At 32.9% G+C, this 26,555-nt stretch overlaps 2 protein-coding genes across 2 annotated transcripts; both read right to left on the bottom strand.

The window, feature by feature from the left end:
* Positions 1 to 5,954: 5,954 nt before the first annotated feature.
* LOC139487962 (bile salt-activated lipase-like) lies at positions 5,955 to 16,557 on the bottom strand. Its single transcript, XM_071273243.1, has 3 exons — positions 16,505 to 16,557; positions 7,202 to 8,736; positions 5,955 to 6,394 (listed from the first exon to the last, which is right to left on the bottom strand). Exons 2-3 carry the CDS (start codon positions 8,734 to 8,736, stop codon positions 5,971 to 5,973), a joined length of 1,959 nt encoding a protein of 652 aa, XP_071129344.1. The 5' UTR covers positions 16,505 to 16,557; the 3' UTR covers positions 5,955 to 5,970.
* A 6,137-nt stretch (positions 16,558 to 22,694) lies between these two features.
* On the bottom strand, positions 22,695 to 25,717 carry LOC139489893 (carboxylesterase 5A-like). The gene is made up of 2 exons (XM_071276739.1): positions 24,321 to 25,717; positions 22,695 to 23,097 (listed from the first exon to the last, which is right to left on the bottom strand). The coding sequence occupies exons 1-2, from the start codon at positions 25,715 to 25,717 to the stop codon at positions 22,695 to 22,697; spliced, it is 1,800 nt and encodes a 599-aa protein (XP_071132840.1).
* Positions 25,718 to 26,555: the final 838 nt, after the last annotated feature.

Raw genomic sequence — 26,555 nt, 5'->3', positions numbered from 1 at the left:
GAAACAAGTTATTACAACTTAAATTAAATCTATTTTCTCTTTGCGGGTGCGAGAGTTGTTTAGTAGCGGCGTTAGTCTGCTCTTCTATGAAATTTACAACGGTATCTTTTACGTGCAAAAAGAGTTGTCTTTCAGTTACTTAGGCTAATTAAAGGCTAAAAACATTATTAATAAAAAGATCATTGTATCAGAGACTAAAATCAACTAAGACATCCCAGGGATCTAGTGGTTTAACGTCATAGACAGTAAAAGAAGACATGACTAGTTGTCTCATTGACAATCATACCACATCTTCTTTTTTATATGACTAGTGCAATGCCAGAATAAAAGTATCGACAGACAGTAGGACAGTTAGGATTTAACGTTTCAATAAATATATTCAATATTATATATAGATAAAGTGATCTTGTTTATATTGTGATCTATTTTATGTCTAATCCATTACATAACATTTACTCATATCTGCTAATCATAACCTCTCGTATTATCGAAGCGGTCATATTTTTTCTTAAAAGTATGAGAAATATCTTGTAATATAATACTTAATAGCGTGTTATTGTTTTCTTTCGTTTGTCATAATGAATATTACTTTTACTGTTTAGTCGTTTTTTGTTTATATCAATTTTACGTGTCCCTGTACTTATACATCCCGTCATTGTGTTATTAACTATGGTATTTTTGCATTCTTGTCTTTCATTATTGCTAATGTGCTTTGTCTATATACCTTATTGTGCTTCTTTGTTATTATTATTTTTTTTTTTTTTATAGTGATTAAGATCATAACACAATGTTGACTGCTGTACCCCTAATTTTGACATTTTTACCTATTATGTCCGTTTGTTTTGTTCACACATCTTTGTCATTATCATGTCATTTTATCCGACTGTCATACGAGTGAGAGGTTTAGCTAGCTATAAAACTAGGTTTAATCCATCATCTTCTGTTATCCATTCGTTTGATGTGTTTAAGTTTTTGATTTTGCCATTTAATTAGGGACTTTCAGTTTTGAATTCTTCTCGGAGTTCAGTATTTTTGTGATTTTACATTTTGCATGCCCGTATTTATATTGTATTCTATATATATAGTAACATTGTAGAATCTTGGTGTTGCTGATAAATCATTGAATCGTGCATTTCATTTACACAATACCTCAAAAAATGTTTTTCATAGATACATCAATTTTGTTTGAAAATTTTGATGTACCTGTAAAGACCCGAGTGTATCATCGACCAATTAGTAAGTATTGCTGTGTTTACATGCATTATCATTAATATGGTCATATTTATAAGTTGACTACAAAACATTGAAGGTTCAAAATACCAAGGATTTTCTACCCCTCGAATACATATCCTTAGTTATATTTGGCATTCCATTTCGAAATAATGTTCCTCAATGCTCTTTAACTTCGTACTTTATTTGGCAATTCAACGTTTTTATTCGACCAATGGAAGTTTTTAACGACCTTGACTGGCTATACACCCCTTGCACGGTTGGTATCTTTTTTTTTATTCGAGCAGTGACTGGTGAGTTTTTTGTAGACGAAACGCACGTCTGGCGTCCAAAATCGTATATTTTCGTTCTTTATGTTTTAATGTATTCACCATAAGGGTATAAGGTGATTATAGCATTAAAGAAATATTTTTGAAACCAAAGGTTTTCATAATCATGATGTATAAAACAATTTCATACACCAATTGAATTTTGGACACTTATTGGTCTCACAACTAAAAAAGTACACGGTAAAAAGTATGGACTATGAAGCTGAGACGGGAAATCAAGGAATTTGATTGGGCGAGGTTTTGAAAACAACTGCCAAGTAGATAGCATGCACTATTTGTATTAAATTTCAAGCACTCAATAGTTGAATCTACTAATAAAATGAAAGTAGAACTTTTAAAATTTGGTCCGTTTAAACCGCTTTTCTGGATCTTCATATAATTATTAAAAAAAAGAAGATGTGGTATGATTGCCAATGAGACAACTGTCCAAAAAAGACCAAATGACACATGTTAACAACTATAGATCACCGTACGGCCTACAACAATGAACAAAGCTAATACCGCATCGTCAGCTATAAAAGGCCCCTAAATGACAATGTAAAACAATTCAAACGAAAAAACTAACGGCCTAATTGTGTACAAACAAGAATGTGTCCATAGCACATAGATGCCTTACTCACACTATCATTTTCTATGTTGGACTTCAACTTCATCAAAAACTACCTTGACCAAAAACTCAACCTGAAACTCGCACTATCATTTTTTATGTTCAGTGGACCATGAAATTGGGGTTAAAAATCTGATTTTTTAAATAAGAAGGATCATATTATAGGGAACATGTGTACTAAGTTTCAAGTTGATTGGACTTCAACTGTATCAAAAACTACCTTGACTAAAAACTTTAACCTGAAGCGTGTCAGACTGACGGACGAACGAACGAACAGACGAACGAACGGACCCACAGACCAGAAATCTATCGTAGTTGGGGCATACAAATAAACGAAAAACGACCGTAAAACATGTGCACAAACGACAACCACTGAATTACATGCTCCTAAATGCTAAACAAAAGTTTGAAAGCAAAAGGATGCATTAAAACCAGGATAAATGAGGAACTATTTAGTTTAGTTTAAATACTAGTAGTTATTAATGAAAAATTACATCAATAAAGTATTACAATGTTACATGATATTCGTGTATGGGAATCGGAAACAAGTTTGGAAAACTTTTATAATTCTGTGTCCCAGGAGCTATTTGATGAAAAGGGATACTAGTAACTAAATTCATACAAGGACAACTTTGACTGAATAAGTAGGAACCTTAATTACTTAAAGGGAAACTTCGCAAAAAAATCAAAAATTGATATTATGATCATTCTGTATAAAAATGCTCAAATTCATAGATATTAAAGTTTTATTCCGCTAGATAAGCAATCACCATCGATTTTAAATTTAGAGTATCAATTCTCTGCGATCCGCCATTTTGTCTTCTTTCCCGATTAATAAAAACGATATGTCTATAAACCACAAAGAAACAAAACTACAGTAACCGATGTAGTCGTAATTGCGTGTCGATATTTTGTCAATCGTACGGTTGTTTTTTCCGACTAACTAACTTGATACGAAAAATATTCTTACTTTTTTTAAATTACCATGGTCTGTTGTTTTTAAACTGTTGATATTGGAATTAGGTGAAAAGTCAAAGTTGAAATCATAAATAAGTGTTCCGTGAAAATTGTTTTCGAAAATCTAATTTGTTCATAATTCTTTAAAGTAATAAACAAATATATTTTGATCTTCCCTCATCTGATCACCAGCATGGCTAAAGGTATTACTTCTGCAGGTATTGATCAGTGTACACGGCTGATAACTTATAACTTATAACTTTCCATTTTGAACTATCAGATGAATAATATACAACTCTGTCTTACTTGTCATTACTAAACTCATACGCTTGTTTATAAATAACATTTCTGGTGTAAAGAATATAATTCATAAACATATAAATAATACCCAAAAAATAAGATTTGATGAAATTAAAATCTATTCAAATATTTTGTCCAAGGGTGAATTTGGGAAAATGTAATATTATAGTCATTGTCAATAGTGAAGGACAGATTGGAACAGACCAGAAATATTGATTTAAAAAAATGTACGCACTTGCCGACGATTCGTTTATACGACTGGATAGAAAGTTACGGAACTCTAGCGCAATTTAAAATATATACATGTATACATTGAACATAAGAAAAAAACATATATTTTGAATAAATAGGGGTAAAAGTGTTGTAAATAGACTAGTCCACGTATGCCAACAGTATGTAATCATCGAATGTCGATAGACTATTGTATACCAGAAGAAGAAGAGAACCAATTTGATTTAAATACAGGTCGATGTATAACTTTTGCTTTGGTTCATTGAAGCTGTGGACCTAGTAAAATCACAGATTTATATTTCAATAAGATTGTTCTCGAACAAAGGAAGTAATTCGTCATCACAATTGTTATATATGCCACTGGACGAACACTAATTACCCCCAGGGAATGTGAATATTTTGCTGGGAAACTTTTGAGTATCAAAGTTTCAAATTAATTTCGGGATTTATTTTCTTTCTTGGTATTCAATAACAGAAAAAAGAATAAATTACTTGTTCGCTAAATAGGGGTATTCTTGTCAGATAAAAGACTTTTAGTTATATTTAAAAAATAGGGAAATATGACATTAAATTGGTTCTGTCTTTTTTTTAAACATCGTTGAAAAGATGTGTGTCTAAGGTGAACGCCACAAGAACCCTGTAATACTAGTACGAGAGTATAGCATGTAAACATTCCTTCTCAATAATATGGTTGTATTGGAAATCTTTTCATACAGATTGACAACTCATTGTCCGATATGCATGTAATATTTGCCACATGACGCCCATAGTTCTTTCTACCATCATCATCTTATTCTGTGATATTGCTGTAAACATCGATGGTTCACACCCAAACAAAATGGGAGTAATGGACCTTCAGAGCTTCTCCGTGTTATACACTTGTGAAATATATAGACGAAATTTCTGTATTGAAATGAATCTACATCTCACAAACAGGATTTTCAAATAACGATTGTGAGTAATCACCTTACAAACCAATATAAACGTATGGCAAGATATAACCATGAAGGAATTTAGTTTTTGTCAGACGCAAGAACTCATCACTATATATATCATAAACGTATACGTATATATATACATACAGTTTCAAATATTAAGAACAAGCGGTCGATGTCGAAAGTCTGTTTTCTAACTGTTCAGAGTTATAGACATGTCACTTGTTCATTCTTGGAAGCCTTCATATTCCCCGTCTAACGATGGGAACTCTTTCTGATTGTGTTGACTATAAATGCTTGTATGGTAATTCTGTCGTTTATCTGTACAAGCGGTTGCATTTCCTCTCCTTTCCCAACAAACAAACGAACGAAACGCCACTAGTCTGATTTCTCTGGAGCTCATCCTCAATGGCTCTTATACGTCAGGAAACTTACATGTATACTAATAATGATTGTTTCAAGAACAACGATGTATGGACGAACTATTATAAATTCGTCAATATCAGTTATGCATGACTAAAATATAACTTTTATTACAACTACTGTATTACTTATTCGGATTAATGACGGCTATCATGTTCAACATTGCACAAATATTATCATAGAATTTAAAAAAAAAAATCCTCAAAAATCTTCAAAAGAAATAATGCCTTAGCTTAGATAATTGATATTCTTTTCACAAAAAGTTCGTGTAAATGATTGTCAAATGAATTTAATTATGTAAGAATAAAATGTTAAAAAGAAACTAAAAAAAATCATGCATGTTGTATGTTGTATTTTTTTGTCAATTAAAAACTTTAAAATTGCAATAGTTTTATTAGCATTTAATCACAGCCAGATTTGAATACAAGTTAAGAAATTCCGGTAAAGTCAATGATATCAAACAGATGTACAATGGTATATCAAATTGGGTAGTTTTTATAAAAGATTAAAATTTATCAACGGAGAATTTAAGAAACTAAAAAAGCTACATGTACCATTTGATTTTATAGGGGGTAGGGGATAGGGTGGCTAGGAAATTTTATCCGGCATTTTTTAAGATGAATTCTCTGTCCTGCCTTTTTATTTTTCAATCTATTTAGTCCTGCCTCTTTTTATTAGTTTATCCTGACTTTTTTTACGTAACTTGTCATCCTGCTTTTTCCCTTCAAAGAATCTCATCCTACCTAAAAAAAAATTAACACTCCTGCTTTTTCCTAGCACCCATACGAATCAAATTGTAGCGCCCTTCGGATATAAATAAGGTCAGTAAAGAAGCATTGTCTATATACTAATCTGATGATAACCTGGGGCCTAACAGTCAACTTGCAGTGTAACATACACTGTGTTACACAATAAGACCGCATTAAGATAATGATACATGTGAAGACAAATGGTTTATTCAGGACTTATACAATAGAACTATCTGGATTATCAACAGAATACCCATTACCAGACTGAATCTAATCATAACCGATGCATTTACAGGGTCCGGTGAGATGGTTGTCGCATCTAATTTTGGAAGAACAAGTGGTTGTTTTGTAGTTTTTGGTAGTTGTTTTGATGGTGTTGATGTCGTTGTTGTTTTTGTTGACGTTGTTTTTGATGTTGCTTTTGTAGATAGTACTGTCGTTTTTACTGGTTGTACTGGTTGTACGATTGAATCGGTTGGTAACGGTGAAGGATATAGATATTCTTCATAAAGCCAGTAATACATCCTGTCCTCGAACAGAAAAGAACCTGTTGTTGGCTGTAGCTTCATTTGGATATATTCTTCATCGTCTGCATTGTATGGTGGCCATATTTGTGCGTTAGAATTTGGGTTTCTGAAAAATGAAAACTGTTCTTAAATTGACTATAACCAAATGTATAAGTCTACGCAAACATTCTAATTACTTAGTACAAGTGTTTAATTTATTTAAGCACACGATAAGTTAACTAGTATTGCATTAATTTGATCGGTATAGGTTTTCTTCTCATTGTTACAGGCCGATGGTTCCCTCTAATTACATTCTCTTATTTGAACTTTGGTTGATAGTTGTCTCATTGGCAATCATACCGCATCTCCTTTTACAATGAAATCTTGGTTCTTTAGCACAAATAAGGATACGTTTTGATATTGGATATTTTAATTGTGCACGCTAACAGAGTACTTAAACAGTTCAGCTGGCATCCATTTATAAAAAAACATAGTAATGCGCAGTAGTTCACACGAGAGGAAAACTCTAAAGTCAAAAAGCATTTTGCTAGCAATTAGATATATAATGACATTTATTTAATCCCTGCACAATTGCAACGGTTTATATCTTTCTTTATCGCCATTATTTCAGATTTGGACTTTTTTTCAACTGAAATAATACTCATTCGTTAAACTTTACTTTGTTCTATAATTAGAAATGAAATACTACTTGAAATACTCACCTTGATTTGATGAAGTTACTGTACATTTGTATAGTGGATTCAGAAATGAAATACTACTTGACAATACTCACCCTATTTGATGAAGTTACTGTACATTTGTATAGGGGATTCAGAAATGAAATACTACTTGAAAATACTCACCCTGTTTTGATGAAGTTACTGTACATTTGTATAGTGGATTCAGAAATGAAATACTACTTGAAAATACTCACCCTGTTTTGATGAAGTTACTGTACATTTGTATAGTGGATTCTGCGAATGCGATAAGTTCGTCGGAAATAGCAGCTGGATCAATCGTTTGATAAGATTTAATTCCTAGTAAATATACAAGAGCATCATTTTGAACTGTTCCTTCCATCCAGGTCAAACTTGTTAGTACGTCATCCAGCGGCGATTTTTGAGACCAGAGGCAAAAATAATTATTTTCTCCGAGATGATAGTCGGCATGATCGTACATCAGCTCCGAAATTGGTACATAATTATAAAAATCTCCAATTAATCTTAGAACATTACGACTTTGCTCTGTTTCGTCACTTGAGGTGTATCTAGTGCATATATTATTTATTATCTTCTCTTTATTTTTTGTTGGCAAGTGAGAGTCAGCAATGGTTGGGACAACAACATCGCAAAGAACGGATCTCGGAATGTTCTTATTTATGTCAAAACTGTATTGTGTTTGATAAGGAATTAGTTGTTCGTAAACCTTAAGTGCATGTTCGTTTTCAGATACTGTTGTCAATAGATCAACGGGTAGGATCTCTGTAAAGTAAAGGTCTTTGATAAAATCGTTATCAAAAACTGGTCGAAAATCAAATTCAAGTTTCAATTTAGAAAACCCATTCGCGGTAGCCACTGCTGTTTTTGTCTCACTGATTAATTCTGCTTCAGTTTTAGAAGTTAAACAGTCATAAATTTCCTTTGATTGCAACAACAATTTTGAATTGCTTGGACATAACCCTCTTGTTAAAGCTCTCGCAATGTTCATTATGAAGCCAAAGTTTTCCCCAACGACATTTCCATACAAATGAGAAACATCAGAATAAATCAAAAGTCTTTGAAAGTTTCCGTCATTTAATTTATGATGTGCTTGTAGAGTGGCAGATACTGCACCGGCACCGAAACCTGCAAGTGTGATTTGATCAGAATCGCCCCCAAAGGCATTTATATTTGCTTTTATCCATTCTATTGCCATTTTCTGGTCCCATAATCCAAAGTTTCCAGGAATAACAGAATCACCAGTTGAAAGGAATCCAAAAACACCTAATCGAAACGCTACAACTACGTTAATCACGTCTCCGTACATAACCAAATCTGACGTAGGTATAAGTCCTCTCTGGCCAAACTCGAAGTTGTCTCCTGCAAACCAAATAACTACTGCTTTTTTTGTGTTCACTTTTGCATTTGATACCGGAACGAATATATCTAGTAAAAGACAGTCTTCACTGACATCTGTACTTGGAAGAAAGCCTGCTAACTCTTGAATTATAGCTTGGCTGCATATTTTTCCTCCTGGTTGTGTGCAGTCTTTTGTACCTACCCAAGATTTTACTGGTGTTGGTTTCTTGAATCTTTCTGGTGGTTCAGCATAAGGAATTCCATAGAAACTTTGAAGAAACATGTTATTTATAGACATGGACACTCCTTCTACACTCCCCGCTGTTGTTGTAACAACCAGAGTATTCGTGCTTGATTGACTTTTAGACAACATTGGATACAACACAACCAAAAACACAACTCGAAAAAACATCTGTAAAACATTTAATTACACTTATTTCAATTGCAGTTGAGAAACAAATAAAAATGCAATTCTTTTAAAATTGAAAATGGAAATGGGGAATGTGTCAAAGAGACAACAACCCGACCATATAACAGACAACAGCAGAAGGTCACCAATAGGTCTTCAATGCAGCGAGAAAAACTCCCGCTCCCGGAGGCGTCCTTCAGCTGGCCCCTAAACACATATATACTAGTTCAGTGATAATGGACGACATACTAAACTCCGAATTATACACAAGAAAATGAAATTAAAAATCATACAAGACTAACAAAGGCCAGAGGTTCCTGACTTGGGACAGGCGCAAAAAAGCGGCGGGGTTAAACATGTTTTTTGAGATCTCAACCCTTCCCCTATGATACCTCTAGCTAATGTAGAAAATTAAACGCATAACAATACGCACAGTAAAATTCAGTTCAAGAGAAATCCGAGTCCGACATCAAAAGAGGTAAAAAAAAAAAAAGAATGGTCAACAATAATACATCGCTCAAGGTGAATAATTATCTATTTTAACATAACAACTAATTTCAACAGTAAAAACAAATAACAACAAATTGTCCAATTTGAAACAAGAGTGTACGAGTTGTTCTACGCTTCAGACTCGACATTCACTAAACATGCATGCTGAAATTGACATGGTTATTTTTGTTACACAATCATAAACATTTAAGTTTTGAAATCGATAGTTGTCATCGTAGAAAATACTCCTGTTCATGTGTGTATGTTATCAGAAAATTTGTGTGATTCTTATTGCTCTAAAGAAATTTTTGAAAACAAACAGAACGTATAAAAGAAATCGTTAATTCGCAAAAAATAAGTCATTGGAATGCTACTGCAATACACATTCTTAGGTCACGTAGGTTCAAACCGGCGTTTTGCATTTGCACCGATCTGCATTTCATTTGCGCCGATTTTTTCTTTCATTTGCGCCGATTTTTTTACAGGTAAATAACAGGTAAATTACAGGTGAAATGATATAAGAAGATGTGATATGAGTGCCAATGAGACAACTCTCCATCCCAGTAATGTTATTTTCATTTATCATTAAAGACCTCTTCCGTTACCCAGTTGTACATATATTATGAATTGTCAATCAGAACATGTATATAACTGTTGTCTTCTGCTTAAAATCAAGAAGTAAAAACCTAAGATAAAAGCACTATGTTTATACTAAAATGACGAATTAAAAATATATGTACAGCATTCAAATCCATAAAAACGGAATACATTCAAATCATAAATCTGTTCTTGCCGAGTATGTATAGGCAACACATCTAATATGTTCCTTTCTTATGATTTCGTCTCTTCTATATTTGGCGTAATTGTCGATAACAAAGGCCATCTTTTCTTTGTCTGGCATACCATGCATACGTACTGGTGGGGGCATTTCTAGAGTTCGCAATTTCTCACATAGAAGCTATTAAACCAAGAGCTCCAAATGGTGAAGTTGAAATCATCCCTTCGTTAATGTTATGGACGCAATCACAAATTGACCGTTATGGAATGTGTACTTGTACGTTGTCTAAGAATGTATGACATTTGTCATCAGAAGGACAATGTCAAATGTGAAGCAGTCATCGATTTCATTTAGGGAAAGGAATGGTAACCCGAAACATTGGGACAGCCATTTACCAATCGCAATGTCACTTGATTTGTCTTTATACTCTGTGATCAGTCAATGTAAAAGAATGAATTTACCTGTAAATTACCTGTAAATCCAATTAGGAAAAAATATAATATCGGCGCAAATGAAAAAATGAAATCGGCGCAAATGAAAGAATGAAAATTTTCAAAATCGGCGCAAATGTCATACGCCCAATAGAATACTCAGTCCGGCAGTGGGCGGAGCTTTAAAGCGATATCTGTATAGTATACAGATACAGTATAGCGATATCTGTAGGGCTGTATGTGTATAGAAGAACATCCAATTGCAGGATAAATTACCTTATCCTGCAATTGGGTGTCCTACTATACAGATACAGCCCTACAGATATCGCTATGCTGTATCTGTATACTATACAGATATCGCTATGCTGTATCTGTATACTATACAGATATCGCTATGCTGTATCTGTATACTATACAGATATCGCTTTAAATCTCCGCCCACTGCCGGACTGAGTATTGTCTGAACCTGTGTGACCTCAGAATGTGTATTCCAGTTGCATTCCAATGACGATGACAATTGTCGATTTCAAAACTTGAATGTGTATGATTGTGTTACAAAAATCAACCATGTCAATTTCAGCATGCATCTTTAGTAAAGTTCAAGTCTGAAGCGTAGGACAACTCGTACACTTCTGTTTCAAATTTGACAATGCTTTGTTATTTCTTTTTACTGTTGAAATTAGTTGTTCTGTTAAAATAGATAATTATTCACCTTGAGCGATGTATTATTGTTGACCATTTGAGATTCTTTTTTTGCGAACCCGTCTTCAGCGTAATGTGTGATTTTGATATTACTACGCGGGCCTCAAGGGATTACAAATCGAAAATAAATACTAAATATGTTAGTTTTTGTGTCTTTCAAAATACAAACAATATACAGAATTAATTGCAGGATAAAGACAATAACTGTTTAGTGTCTTTAAATATCAGTTGTATTTGTACTCGGCTCGAAACAGGTGTAGTAGCTCGCTAAAAGCTCGCATACACCTTGTTTCCTAGCCTCGTACAAATACAGCTAATATTTAAAGACACTAAACAGTTATTGTCTATTTAATTGTCCTAATCAGAATCGAAATAATTGATGCAAGCTATGCTTTATTGTAGTTTTAACATGGGTAGGCATAATACTCGTGTTATTTTAGATTGTGAAATCACCAAATGAGACTTTTCAGCGAAATTTTAACTTATTTTAGTTATTAACTCGATGACTCCTTGTGATAACAGGAGTTGCTTACCCATTCAGTGAACCTTAGTTCCATCGCTGGAGCTCATGGTGCTCAATCTTTAGTTATCTGTGTATTGTTTGTGGGCTGTAGTTTCTTGTGTGTCTTTTTGTTTTGTTTTAGTCATTTATTGATCTGTTGGTATATGTTCCCTCTTTTCTATAGGTATTTGACTATTTCTATTGTTTGAATGAATGATAAACATCTGTTTTTAATTAGCTATTCAGTCTCTTTATTAAATATTTACGATTACAAACAGTCCTTATAAATATATATACTTCAGAAGGAAAAAGCTTTACGTCTGATCCTAAAAATATTATTAGTAATGTTATCATACAATATGTTCTATTTTCGGTGAATGAGCAGGGGCAAATCAGCAGGCAGGGTTTCTAGTCCCTTTATATGCATATTTTAATTTGTTCCTTTATTTCGTCCTTTGACAAAATTTACCTTTATTTCCAATCTTTGCAAAAACGTTTTATTTTAGATAGCGAAAAAGTGCAGTCTAACCTCTATGGTTTCATGTCTAGTACTGTGTAGTAGAAATTACTTTTTATTTTGAAACTAATCTCTTATCGGTAATTGGAAACAGAAGCAAAATTAAGAATTGGAAACGGTCGATATTTGGGCCAAGAAGCCAAAAAAACTTCATTTAAAAAAAAGGTTATAGTGTAAAGCGAGATAAACATGATTTTAAAAATATGCAAAAAAAATGTTCTTTATAAATTTTCAAAAAAAAAATCAGTTAAGAATAAATATATAATATTTGGATGATGTTATTGGCGGATAAATTCGTCATCACGAATGTTTTCCTGACTCCTTTTAAATTATATAAATAGAGAACGAAAATACTTGAAATTATATCAAACAAAGATCCTATTTATTTCATATTGAATATACATGTGTATGATACGACCGTGATTAACGGGCTTGCATTTCCTATCATGATTTCCCAGATAAAGTCTTACTGCTTAAAACAGTGTATATAAAGTGCGAATCCAGCTAGTTCATTTTCACTGTCATATGCGGGTATGTCTATTGTAGAATAAAGGGTCATGGGAAAACTGTATTTGTTTACGTTTTGAAAATACCAAATTAATTGATTTGAAGGAAAGTTTTTACATATTTTCATTGTGATATGTCTTTATTATGTACAAACATAGCATTAAAGTTCAAATAAGTGTTAATATAAATAAAAGCAACATAATATGCATATCGATTTTTGAAAGCGATCCATTTTAACTATAGATGCGATGAATTATCACTGTTAGTGCAGTCATTTCTGATGTGGAATTTTCGAAGATGCGAGGAATTTTTATTGTAGAATTATGTGATAAATGCACTTGAAACAAATGAAAAAACTTAGTTGATGACTTTAGAATTATGATAAATGTATTTTCAAATTGAAATACAAACTCCTCATTCATTCTTTATAAAAAAAAATATAGCTTTTCAAACTTGTAACAAAAACGCTTCTCAAAATGTCATATTGTATTCTTCAAATTACGTTTTTCCTTGATTTAAAAAAAAATTAAAAGATATTTCTGTATTTTTTTTAAGTCAAAGATTGATATTGCGGAGTTTAAGTGCAGTCTGTGTAAAATAGAGACGAGTACATTTGAGGACATTATCTTCCACGCAATAAATACACTAGCGAACAGAGAAATATGCATCTTGTAACGCAATGGTGACAGAAAAGCTTATAAAAGATTAACTTTCCCCAGTTGTACCATCAACTGCTTCAAATTCCATATTCTGAAAAAGACAGTTTTGGTAGAACAAATGTTCTTGACTCGATTGTTGCTTGCATGATTTTAACTGTATAAGGTGAAACGGTATGTGACATAAATTATCCACAGTCATTAAAACATGAAATGTAAGGTGTGGGCGAACTTTTTTGTTTACATTGGTACGTGAAGTAGAGCACCCTTGATACAAAAAAAATTATCCGTAATGAACAGCTCCATACAAGAGGAGGACTTAGGGGGACAGGGGGTTGCCCCCTTTTTGGGAAAACATTTGGTTACTTTTATATGGAATCACTGGAGCGGGCCCCCTCTTAGGTAGTCATTGGACCCCTACTTATAAAAATTTCTAGATCCGCGAGTGGATACTACCACAGAGGTCAAACAATGCACATTTGGGTAAGTGTACACAACATGCATGCTACAATTCATGTTTGATGATCTTAGACCCTTTTGACCTCTATGTGGGCTATTTCGGTAACTTGGTAAAAAACCCCAAACTGGATACAAGGTTAGATTCAGCATGTCAAAGAACCCCAAATATCCATAAGGTCTTTTGTCTATAAAAATGCATGCATGGGATACATTTGTTATTGAAGGCATGACTGTAACAATAGGATGAAGATAAAAAAAAAAAAAAACCTTTTCTGGGGTCTCATTGCTTATACTATGCAGTTCTCATTTTTCTAAATTTTCCGTGTCCCGCTATACTTTATTTCTCGTTTTCACGACACAATCATGGTGCATTTGACTATCACGTGTCACGCTTATACCCCAACGCGACCCACTATTCTACTCTTTTCTGACTCATATTAAGCCCATTATAAATATATTATAAAAGTGTGTTTTTTTTTTCCCTTTTTGTCCCGTCTCGTTTCGGGTTGAGCCACAGATAGATAAGATGTCATATGTGACAATGAGATAACTCTCAAAACGAGTCACAATTTATAAAAGTATACCTTTATACGTCAAAATACGGTCTTCAACGTGGAGTCTTGGCTCACACCGAACAGCAAGTTATAAAGGGCCCCAGTGTAAAACCTTTTAAACGGGAAAAACAACGATTCAATCTTTATCAAGATGTACGTAATTAGTGGTGAAGTGTCATGGAAATGGATAAAAAAAACAAGGATATGGAAATGGATAAAAAAAAAACAAGGATAAAGATCCCTATACGATTCATAAGAAATTTTAAAAATGGAATACATTTGAAATAAATGTTATTTCTATTGAATTTATTTAGAGTGTTTTAAAACCAAACTTTCCTCCGTAAGTTAAATTTTATCAAATCCGTCTCTTACTTTATCTATTGTTTGAGCAAGTCGGCTAAATTAAGGCTTTACAGCTAATTTCCTAATGCATGTAAAGCAAAACTTTGGTTGACTTGATTGCTTAGTTTGTATAATTGTTTATACAAACTTTGTAAATAAGATTGACATCTTTAAACAATATGTATCGGCATAGTTTAACCTGCATTTATATAATTATTATATTTGATTAAATTGGGTGTTATCATAATGATTGTACAAAAAAAACCAAAGCAAGCACGCTAACTAAAGTCTTGCTTTACATGCTTTAAAAAATACACTGTAATAGATAAAAAAATAAATATATCATACAGTGAAAATGCGCCGCATATACAATACTAATGAATCGCTCAACAGTGAAAATGAAAGAATAGTATCATTATTCGACAGTAAACATGACTCGCATAAAGAAAGCATCATTGTGGAATTCAGTTCAATATGAAGAAACTGAATGACAAAACCTATTCTACGTTATACAACTTTAATAATTGTGTTAAAATGAATATTTTTTCTGCAACAACATCTTACCTGTTAGTTATAAAACACCTGCACGATCTGTTCGTGAAATGTCCTAAATATTCACCTATTTTGGTATATATTTCACAGCTATTTGGATTTAGGCGCCAAAAAAACCCGTTCGCATCTCTTACTTTGTTTTATTAGTATTATGTGTTTCTTAACATATACTTTTTAACTCATTTTCTTCATTTTCTTCAAAAATAAAAAAAAAGTCGTCTGTTTATTTATCATTCTACATTAAAAATTTCTGGCATATACAGTGAAAATGATATTTTAGGATCCGCACTTTACATACACTGTTAAAAGGAAACTATTGAACCAAGAATAGACCACTTTCGAGTTCATCCGTCACCGGAAAAAACTCGTCAATTATACGCGCTTTTATCACCGTCATTTGTGCGTTTTGGGGCGTCGTCACTTCCCTTCCAATGTTGAGCGAGTGGTTGGAAAACTATAATTCTATATTATACGAATTATTCGGCAAATTGAATTCTCAAAATTAACAATCAACACTGCTGTCATTAGGGAATTGTCAGTAAGTACCTACAGAGCAATCATTATTTCTAGTTTATCCTGCACAAAGACGATCACTAAGACGCTTGATGAACGTAAATAGTGCAGGGATACAGGCGACCCCCTCTATCTGGTAAATGACGTCATAAAGGCGTGCATAATTGACGAGTTTTTTCCGGTGACGGATGAACTCGAAAGTGGTCTATTCAAAGTGCGTCCCTTCGAAAATTTTACGAACAGCATCACTATTTGATTGACCGTTATAGAATATCTGTTTCACAAAAGACGACAGATATGTTTCAAATTGTTTTTACCACAATTTCGATCTCTTTTCCTCGAATTTGATCTACAAAACTGTATTTACCACCTGGTTTGAAATTTTAATAAGTCAGCAAATATTTATAACCCGGCCACATTCTGTATGTGTCTGTCCCAAGTCAGGAGCATGTAATTCAGAGGTTGTCGTTAGTTGCTGTATCTCATATTTGTTTTTCGTTCATTGTTTTGCACATAAATCAGGCGTTATATTTCTTTCGTTTGATTTGCTAAAATATTCGCTGACAATGCGGTATGGGTTTTGATCATTATTTAAAACCGTTCGGTGACCTATAGTTTTAATCTTCTATGTCATTTGGTCTCTGGCAGAGAGTTGTTTCATTGGCAATGAAACCACATCTTCTTAATTTCAAATAATATGTACAAACATCATTTTTTTTTAAATTTTAACAGTATGAAGCATACTTAGTTATGGAACTATTTTGCTTACCTTCGTGTTTTGAATGAACTCAAAAAGAAATGTCACCCGAACATTGAATCTGAACTCAAAAAGAAATGTCACCCGAACATTGAATCTAAACTCATTTTGATAACCGTACCGCATGAAGGCATAACAATAACGACCAGCATGACTGAAGTTTATCCAAGGCTTAAATTTATATTGTGCGAGTTCTGGTTTATATCAGTCTATGGAAGAAGCGATTCGATAAAAACTTTTCTTATATCAACGAGCGATATTGTCTTATATCAACGAGTTGCATTGTGGGAAATTTCAGACGAATGTTACCATTTGTACGAAGAAAGGCAGATTTCTCGGTATAAAGTAATGACTCGTTTCTTAAAACAGGGTGACATTTAACACGACATACGTATGGTGTGTAATTTCCATGAATTATTTTATGTAAAAACAAGCAAAATGTATTTAAACGAGAAAATTGAATTGTTGAATAAATGAAACAAAAATGCATGATTTATCATTTGTAAATGTACACATTCTATAAATATCATGTAGTAAATTCAGTGGAATGCAATTGAGATGAATTCAATTGTTTGCTAATCCAAAATCACCCATAAGTCAAAGATACTGCTATATTTTAAAATATCAATGCGATATTTGTCTTATATCATAGCAATGATTTTTTAATATCAAAAACTTATGAATGCGATACTTTTCTAATATAACTGCTATAGTTTTCTAATATAAAATGAATACGATGACACGTCAAAAATGCATGTCAAGAAAACTGCAAACATAATTCACAAACTTAGAACATACTCACCCCTTCTCGTCCAATGAAAAGTCCGTTTTTCACCCTCTAATTTTCATAGTACACGGTTTTCCATGCACTATGAAATGCTATACATGAATGACTTTTCATTGTCAGTTAATTATGAAAGTGAACTCTTAATAACTGCACTAATGAAGTGTACAATCACCTGAGGCATTTTCCCTTGGAAAAGAGCCTACTGATTAAAGATGAAAGAGCAAAGATTAAAATAAATTATTTTGAATATTGCACATTTTCATAAATGTTCTAATGGTACACATATATAGAATAAACAAAAACAATGGGGGTAAGGATGTAAGTAAAATAATATTTATTTATTATAAACAGGGCATTTGAGGGAATTTTTTTTCTTTCAAGAAAACAATTTCAGGCTGCTAATATATAAAGCAAAGGATTTTTTTACGGTGAACACAATACATATAAAGTTATCAATAAAAAAGTAAGCATTTAACGTTGAACGGTCTGAATTTAAATGCTTATACAGAGTTTTATATTTATAAAAAAAAAACAAATTTCAAAAAGGGGATTAATATAACATTCTGTTGCTTTTTAAAATAAAAAAATATCAAGATATATTAGTATTAAATTTTACCTGAAGCAGAAGAAAAAGAAAAACAATTTATCCGTTCGGTCCTCACAAACTATGTCAGTGCTATTTCATTCCATCCATTGAAATGATGATTATCTATGTTTTGGTTCATTATAAAATGTGAACTCTTTTTAAGGTTTGAATATTACAATGGGAAAGGCTAATTTTGTAAGGTCACTCGAAAGTGTGAATATGTTCTAAATTGGTCAGACAATACTTGGTCATGTTTTATGAAGATTTAAGCCCTCGGCTTCGCCTTGGGCTTAAATCTTCATAAAACATAACCAAGTATTGTCTAACCTATAATTAGATCATGACCGGTTTAATGTTTAATGTTAAAATTTCGTAACTGTAACAAAATTAACGCTTATTGATAGTTGAAAGTGTTAATAATCTGTTCAGTCTATTGTTTTCAATCACATGGTTTAACCGACTAACTAACATGTTTAACCCCGCCACATTATTTATGTATGTGCCTGTCCGAAGTCAGGAGCCTGTAATTCGTTTGTTTATGTGTTACATATTTGTTTTTCGTTCATTTTTTTATATAAATAAGGCCGTTAGTTTTCTCGTTTGTATTGTTTTACATTGTCTTATCGGGGCCTTTTATAGCTGACTATGCGGTATGGGCTTTGCTTATTGTTGAAGGCCGTTCGGTGACCTATAGTTGTTAATGTCTGTGTTATTTTGGTCTCTTGTGGACAGTTGTCTCATTAGCAATCATACCACATCTTATTTTTTATAATTCTATTTGAAGTGATGATGCAATGGCGGAATTTAAATGCGGTTGCAAATACGTCTACCGACCTATTAGATTATAATATACTGGTCACACTGCTATAGCCTATCCACCTTGGTAATATCGAAATAGTCAAAAAATATCATTACTTAAAAGAAACATTCATTTAACAATCCAATCCAATACAGCTCCAAATTACAATAAATTGTCAAATGGTAAAATCAATAATCCAAACAAACTAAAATGTACAAATGCTGATGTCCCGAACTTTGAAGATATCAACCGAGTAGCCTCAGACTATTAATTGGACAACTTCAGATACAATGAAAATCAAAAATCTTGTCAAACAGAAAATGTATTTATTATTAACATAGAAAAAGATATTGAGAAGGAAACCAGTTCTTTTTGGATATCAAAGACTTTTCCCGTTGGTAAACCGATATCTCTATGAACATATTCAACTCGCCGCGTGGACGCTCTTTTACATCGCTATGACCGTGAGGGTATTCCGATGTATTGTTGCCACAGAGATTTGACTTTCGTTTTTGGCTATTAACCGACCGTATAAATACGCGAACTTTTCTTAGTGCAAAATAACAATCCGTATCGCTTTTTATAAATTCATTTCTTCAATGAGTACTAAAAAAAATGTTTAGAACACAAATAAAAAAGATGTAAATGTCTTTTGACGTTAGAAATGTTTATATATCTTTTCTATATTGATAAATTTAGATCGTTCAGTTGGAGGACTGGAAAGCGGTTAGTTATAAGGGGAAATTTTAAAGATTTATAGATATAAGAAGATGGTGCTTGAGTTCGAATGAGACAACTTTCCATCAAAGTAATAATTTGTTTAAAGTAAACCATTATAGACCAAAGTAGGTCCTTAAACACGGAGCATTGGCTCACAGCGAACACCACGCTATATAGGAACAAGAACATTGCTAGTGTTAAACCATTCAAACAGGAAAGCCAAAAGTCTAATTTGTAAAAAAAAAAGGAGATTCAAAAGTACAGGTCAGATTTTGTCGAATCAATCAGTACGAGGACATTATGATTCATCTTTGTCACAAGTTAGTTTCATTGTTATCCAATGAAAGTCTTCCATGCGTGCGTTGCGAGCATATCGGATATATATTATTTCGGTGCGTTCATTATGAAATTTGCTAAATGTTATATATGTGAACAATCATTTTGATACTTAGCTATTTGATAACGGCATTGTTTATTAAACCCTTATTTGATTAGTTTTGCTTCCAAAACTAATTGAGAAATTTGTAAGATTTTACCAAAAACAATTTGAATTTAAGCAATGGTCTTAAAACTGCTTATTTACATACAATACTATACTAAGAAGTAAAATCACAAAAATACTGAACTCCGAGGAAAATTCAAAACAGAAAGTCCCTTATTAAATGGTAAAATCAAATGATAAAACACATCAAACGAATAGATAACAACTGTCATATTTCTGACTCAGTACTGGCATTTTCAAGTTTTGAAAATGGTGGATTGAACCTGGTTTTATAGCGCTTAACCTCTCACGTGTATGACAGTCTCGTCAAATTCTGTCATATTTACAACGATGCGTGAACAAAACAGAGATAATAGGTAAAATTATCAAAATATGGATACAACAGTCTAATATTAATACTAATCGGTACTAATATTGATATAACAAAAACACCGCTATGATATTTTAAAAGTATCGCATTGATATTTAAAAGTATCGCATTGTTTATTTATGTATATAAGAAAAACACGGCACTTCAAATTTTACACGGACATAAACTTTAGCTTCTAACTAACTTCTGAATGTATATTTAGACTCAATTGTTGTTTATATTTAAATAATAAGTTTTAAAGTAAGTATTTTCTGAATTTTTCGTTGCCGAAAACAACATTTTCCGCATGGCATGTCTGCATATTTACAATTGATATTAGACAATATCGCTATGTGATATAAGAAAAGTTTTTATCGATACGCTTCTTCCATAGACTGGGTATATAGCGTTGCGTTTAACAAACAAGAAAAGTCCACCCTTACACTCTTAGTGGACTGCACATGACATTGAAACTTTCTTGGATGTAGTAACCAAAATGAAAACAAAGAATTAAACAAATCAAATAGCTAAACAAAAAATTGATATCAAAAGTATAAAGCAATCAACTTTACAAATTATAAAAGTGTCATATCATTCAAAATCTAATTAAGATTTAAGACCATTTCCATACAATGTTTAAGCCTCGTTAGTTGCATTCGAGCTAAAAATATGGTGTTTGCTTTCAGTGTATTTAACAACTAGATCATCATTATAAAATCAAAATTCGATTCCGTGTAGATCTTATATCATTGTATTTCTACTGCTGTAAATCCGATCAACCACTTTATCAATTTTTGTTAAGTACTGTTTAGTTGGGGGGATACCTTAAAAAATCAATTTACAAGAAAAAGAAGCTGTATTCAGCGATGTGTAAAAATCCAAGATACAAGCAGTGGCGGATCCAGGAATTTGCATAAGTGGGGGCCCACTGGCTGCCTAAGAGGGGACCCTATATAAACAACCAATTTTTTTCTCAAAAGGGGGGGGGGGGGCCGCCTGCCCCCCTAAATCCGCCTCTGACAAGATCATATGCATGACCTCCCCCTTTTCCCCAAAAAAAGTTGTCAATATCAATACCTTCGTATGGATATATTCACAAGAAAGATATAGTACAATGGTTCTTAAAACTCGTTTTCATGAAACCACAGTTGGGATATTTTAGAGTATTTTCAAAAAGATTTCATATTTGATCTGCAGGCTCAACATTCATTGTACCAGAAAAATTGTAAATTTCTGTTAGCCATTAGTTGGAAATTTTATACCACTCATTGTACAAAGAAAATATTCGTCAAACTTGTCTTGGCGTATATGGAAGAGGGGGGATAGGACCTTTATCGGGACTCCGGGATCGGGTGTTTTTAAGCTCGGGATTTCGGGATTGACCCTTTCGGGATCCGGGAATCGTTTTTTTCGGATTTCGGGACATCGGGATTTACTTTATTTAAATTCGGGACCTCGGGAATTCGTTTTTTTAAGTCCGGGATTTCGGGATCAGGACCCCTCCTATCCCCCCTCATGGAAGGTTCGGTTGAAGCTTGATAATTTTGAGTTTTTGTGTGTATCAGTAAGCAATGTTCACATCCGCCGATCGGTTATTTCCTATTTACCAATAGTTTGAAATTTACAACACTAATCGTACACGACAATATTCATCAAACGTTTTTAGTTTCTGCTTCAGTAAACACGATTCCTCGATATCAATTGCATGAAACGACGCAGTATTGGTCTGGTTTATACTTGTATTTCTTCGTATTGGTTATTGTCCGTAATCATGATAGACTACCAGAAATCGGTAGTTTGTAAACCCTCCTAAATTACATGTAAATATGTCTACACCGGGGTGTATTTTGAATAAGTTAGCTATAGAAAATACACCGTACTCGTCATGACCGTTATAGAACCAGTCCAACTCTTACTTCAATCTATTCCTGATCAATCATATAACGACATGCACGGCATCTCTTTGGTATATACACTTTATGAATATTTCAGGAACTGAATTTTCGGCTCTTCCTTGTCATCATTTGCGAGTATGGTCTTCAGGAAACGATGATAGTCCGTCGGAAGAGGACGATAAATGGCTGACCCGTGTTAAGAGAGAGCCATATCTCTTGCGCGTTAATTAAAGTCACTCTTGTAGATTTCGAAAAAGTGCAAAGGGATTAATATAAGTTGCAAAACTTGTTTCCCAATCCACTATAAATAAATATGTTTAAACTAACACTTTTTTCTGATAGACTTCTGTAGATACAAAGGTACACAGAAGAACATAAACAATTTACAATAATACAAAGGTACATATGCTTAGGAAAAAAACAATAACTACAATTATAGCGATACATAAATATGTTTACATGCTAAAATTATTATTTTGAAAAAAAATTAGGCCTTGAAATATAGGGAGAAGGGCGATGGTTGACTGAGAAAATCTTCTTCTGCGTTTATAATTCTAATGAAGTTTAGACGCAAATAACAATAAGGATAAAGGGAACGATTAACAGTATACGAAGGTCAGACTTTAAAATGTTAATGTGATTGTTAATGCTTTCTGTGCTGGTTTCAGTGATGGTTTCACTTGTTTCTCTTGTTATCTTCTTGATGGTCATGTCTGTCACAGTGCTGATTTGTTGAGGGCAATGAGTGGAAGTAACTGGCATCCGTCCTGACGTTGATGTCAAATTTGTACGAGGGATGCCAAGAAAATCTGGAACAGTCTCCATCCAAAACTGCATGCGGTCTTTATACAAACTGTGCTCTTGGTGTATGCTGAAGTTGCTACTAAAATGCATGTAGTACTGGTTTCTGATATCATATAAAGGCCAGATATTTAAGGACTCGTCTGCAGGACAAGGATTAGGGTTTCTGTAATTAAATATAAAAGGATAAAAATATCAATTATGTAAAAGTAAATATCAAACAATTAATATAAGACATAAAAAAAATGTAAAACAGCACATTATTGATGTCATGCGTTCTTATCGCTTTTTCCTATTCATCTTACTCGAGAACGCTTAAAACCAAATATTTGAAAATTTCGAAATTTTTATTTCAAAGTTAAAATTTTGAATTTCAATTTTTTCAACGTATTTAAACTTTGATGTTTATATTCAAACACAGTTATTACAATTCTAGAAGCAGTGGACATGGAAGCAAATAATTAAAGCTAATTTTGGCATTTTATATTAAAAAAATGTTTTTTTATTTAATCATTACTAGTATATGGATTAGCATTTAATATTAAAGAATTTCATTCGGTAAGAATATGAATGTTGACAAAAAAAATGGTGTTTTCCATGTTTTAGTTTCTACGACACTGTCATATTAAGTCGAAATTTCAAGATTTTAGAAAGATAAAATTTCAAGGTACTAAAAGTCTAAATTTCGAGATTTGATGAATAGTTAAAATTTCGAGATTTGAAAAGTTAGAATTTCGAGTTAAAGTCGATATTTTCAGGTTTGAAATGTCAAATTTTTGCTTTGAAAAACAAGTTCCCTGCCAATTTTATGTGTACTATGCCCCTAATACGATTCCGTAGAAGTCTTTTGTCATGCCCTTAATTATTGACGAATTATTAAGCTATGATTTCACAAAAAAAAAAAACAAGACTTTATCAAAACCAATAACTTGAGATGAATAATGAAAATTACAAACTGTAAACAATATGATACCACTAGATGATAAATCATTCGAATTCAAAATATCAAAATTCATAATACTAAAGTAGAGCATTTGTGGTTGTATACACTGTTATTAAGTTTGACCCTTTGTAAAATCTTTATGACTGTAAATTCCCTATAGATTTTTTTAAACTACTTGATTGAACCAGTAAAACATCCATCAACTTTGTCTCAGTATACTATTGTATAAAGTCAACAGCATTAAAGATACAGATAATCAGGTCACTGAGCCGGGAGGATTTGCGCATGCCTTTCTTTACTTAAAATTGAGAATGGAAATGGGGAATGTGTCAAAGAGACAACAACCCGACCATAGAACAAACTTGTCTTTTTCAAAGTTTAAACTATCTTATTACCTACATTTACACGTATAAATATATTTGATTTGATTTTGATTTGATTCGTACCCATGACCAACAAAATTACTCCAGTACTTCATGAATGTATCTCCCAGATTTGTTTCTTCTGCCCTGAAGGAGAATCCATAGTCTATGATGACATCTTTCAATGATAAATACATAGTAGTTGTACCCGGCGAGGGTACCATGTTCCACAAACTTTGCGCAGGATCGTCCAAAGGGTTGACAACGGAAAACAATCCTAAAAATCGGCTGTTTTCAGTATTTGTCAAGTCATGGATGTTCAGCATATTTATGATAGGCGAATAATACAAGATATCTCCGATCAGTCTAACAGCATCCCTGCTTTGTTCCAGGGAATCATTTTTTGTATAAAAATTGCAAATTAGATCTTTAAGGTCTTGTCTATTTTCAAAGAATAGACTAACAATGTGTGTAACTATTTTGTTACAAAGCACAGCTTTTGGAACACCTTCGTTGACATTTATGTTGTATTCATTTTCAATTTCAGAGACGAAGGTCTTGAACTTTATCATTCCTTCGGCTGAAACACACAGACTTAAAACATCCACGGGGAGAATGGCGTTAAAATTTGCTGTTTCTAAAATGAAATCGTTATCTATAACAGGACCAACAGCAAATTTTAATGATTTCGATGTTGGATAAATGCTATTTACTGCATCTAGAAGTTCTGTAGCTGGTTTTGTTACAAGACAATCGTAAATTTGTTGTGAAGTAAAATTAGCATCTCCAGACGTAGCTTGACAAGAGTGTTTTGCTAGCCTTTGGGCAAATTCTTCAGCATCTGTGACAATAGCTTCCTTTGAATCCGGGTAACCCGAATGAACAACAATACGATGGATTTTGTCCTTGTTTAAAGAATTTGCTACCTGTAACCCGACAAATATAGCACCGATTTTAAGCCCAGTCAATGTAATTCGGGAGGAGTCACCACCAAAAGCATGGATGTTTTCATTGACCCATTCTATAGCCATTTGTTGATCCCAAAGACCAAAATTCCCAGGAATGATGTTATCTCCAGTCGATAAAAAACCAAATATATCAACTCTGAAAGAAACATACACAAATATAGCATCACTATATAACCCTAAGTATTTAAAAATTGTATAAACTGATGTTTGTACTGTTCGGAAATCTCCTGGTATCATTATGACAACGGCCTTTTTGTTGTGTTCTGATAAAGATCTTGGGACATAAATATCAACGTATAAACAGTCCTCGGTGAGTTCTGAGTTTTGAAGCTGTTGTTTCAATATGTCGGAAATAGACTGAATACATAGTTTTCCTGGGTTCATTGCATTCAATGTTGAGTTCCGTTTATTAGCTATTTTTTGTGGTTTCTTGAACCTTGCAGGCTGCTCTGCGTACGGAACTCCATAAAATCGATAGATTTTCGCTCCATTGAATGGTATTTCCTTACCCATTACTACACCAGACGGCGTGTTAACAGTGACTGGAATTTGACAATTCAGGGTGGTAAAAAGAACAGGAATAACTACTATCTCAAAAACACGTAACATCTGAAATTATAAAATATGATAAATTTCCGTTACACACATATTAGCAGTGAAGTATGTAGTTTGTATGGCTTTAGTTTTCGGAAGGTGTATAGAACTTTTTTTTTTTTAAAATGTCAAAGAGAAGAATGTACTTAAAAATAATTCTGTAACTAAAAAACAACGGAAAGCATGGAGAATTTACTGTATAATAACGAGAAGGCTTACAAGGAATACAAATCACGAACTCACTCAATCAATACTGATAAAACAATATTATCTGGAGACGATATGATGTTAAAACGCATTCTTGTGGGTAGCAATTAGTTACCAAGGTATAGTAAGTACCACTTATCAAGGTTCTGGTATGTTTCTATTATCAAGGTTATTGTATGTACTAATCATCACGTTTATGGTATGTACCAGTTATCAAAGTTATGGGATGTATCACTTATCAAGGTTCTGGTATAAAACAATGAATAGTTACTAAGTTATAGTAAGTACCACTCATTAAGGTTCTGGTATGTTTCTATTATCATGGTTATTGTAGGTACTAATCATCAAGTTTATGGTATGTACCAGTTATCAAAGTTATGGGATGTATCACTTATCAAGGTTCTGGTATAAAACAATGAATAGTTACTAAGTTATAGTAAGTACCACTTATTAAGGTTCTGGTATGTTTCTATTATCAAGGTTATTGTAGGTACCAATCATCAAGTTTATGGTATGTATCACTTATCAAGGTTCTGGTATAAAACAATGA

The sequence above is a fragment of the Mytilus edulis genome, chromosome 9 (assembly GCF_963676685.1).
Source record: "Mytilus edulis chromosome 9, xbMytEdul2.2, whole genome shotgun sequence".
NCBI lineage: Eukaryota > Metazoa > Mollusca > Bivalvia > Mytilida > Mytilidae > Mytilus > Mytilus edulis.
Note: the sequence above shows the minus strand (reverse complement) of the source record. Positions and strands in the feature narration are given on the sequence as shown.

What these genes read in the sequence shown, in the direction of transcription:
- LOC139487962 (XM_071273243.1), bottom strand. Translation starts at nt 8,736, where the DNA reads ATGTTTTTTCGAGTTGTGTTTTTGGTTGTGTTGTATCCAATGTTGTCT. An exon ending in AGTAACTTCATCAAAACAGG is followed by an intron (nt 6,395 to 7,201) that starts GTGAGTATTTTC and finishes TTCATTTTTCAG; the next exon opens with AAACCCAAATTCTAACGCAC.
- LOC139489893 (XM_071276739.1), bottom strand. Translation starts at nt 25,717, where the DNA reads ATGGGTAAGGAAATACCATTCAATGGAGCGAAAATCTATCGATTTTAT. An exon ending in AGTAATTTTGTTGGTCATGG is followed by an intron (nt 23,098 to 24,320) that starts GTACGAATCAAA and finishes ATTTAATTACAG; the next exon opens with AAACCCTAATCCTTGTCCTG.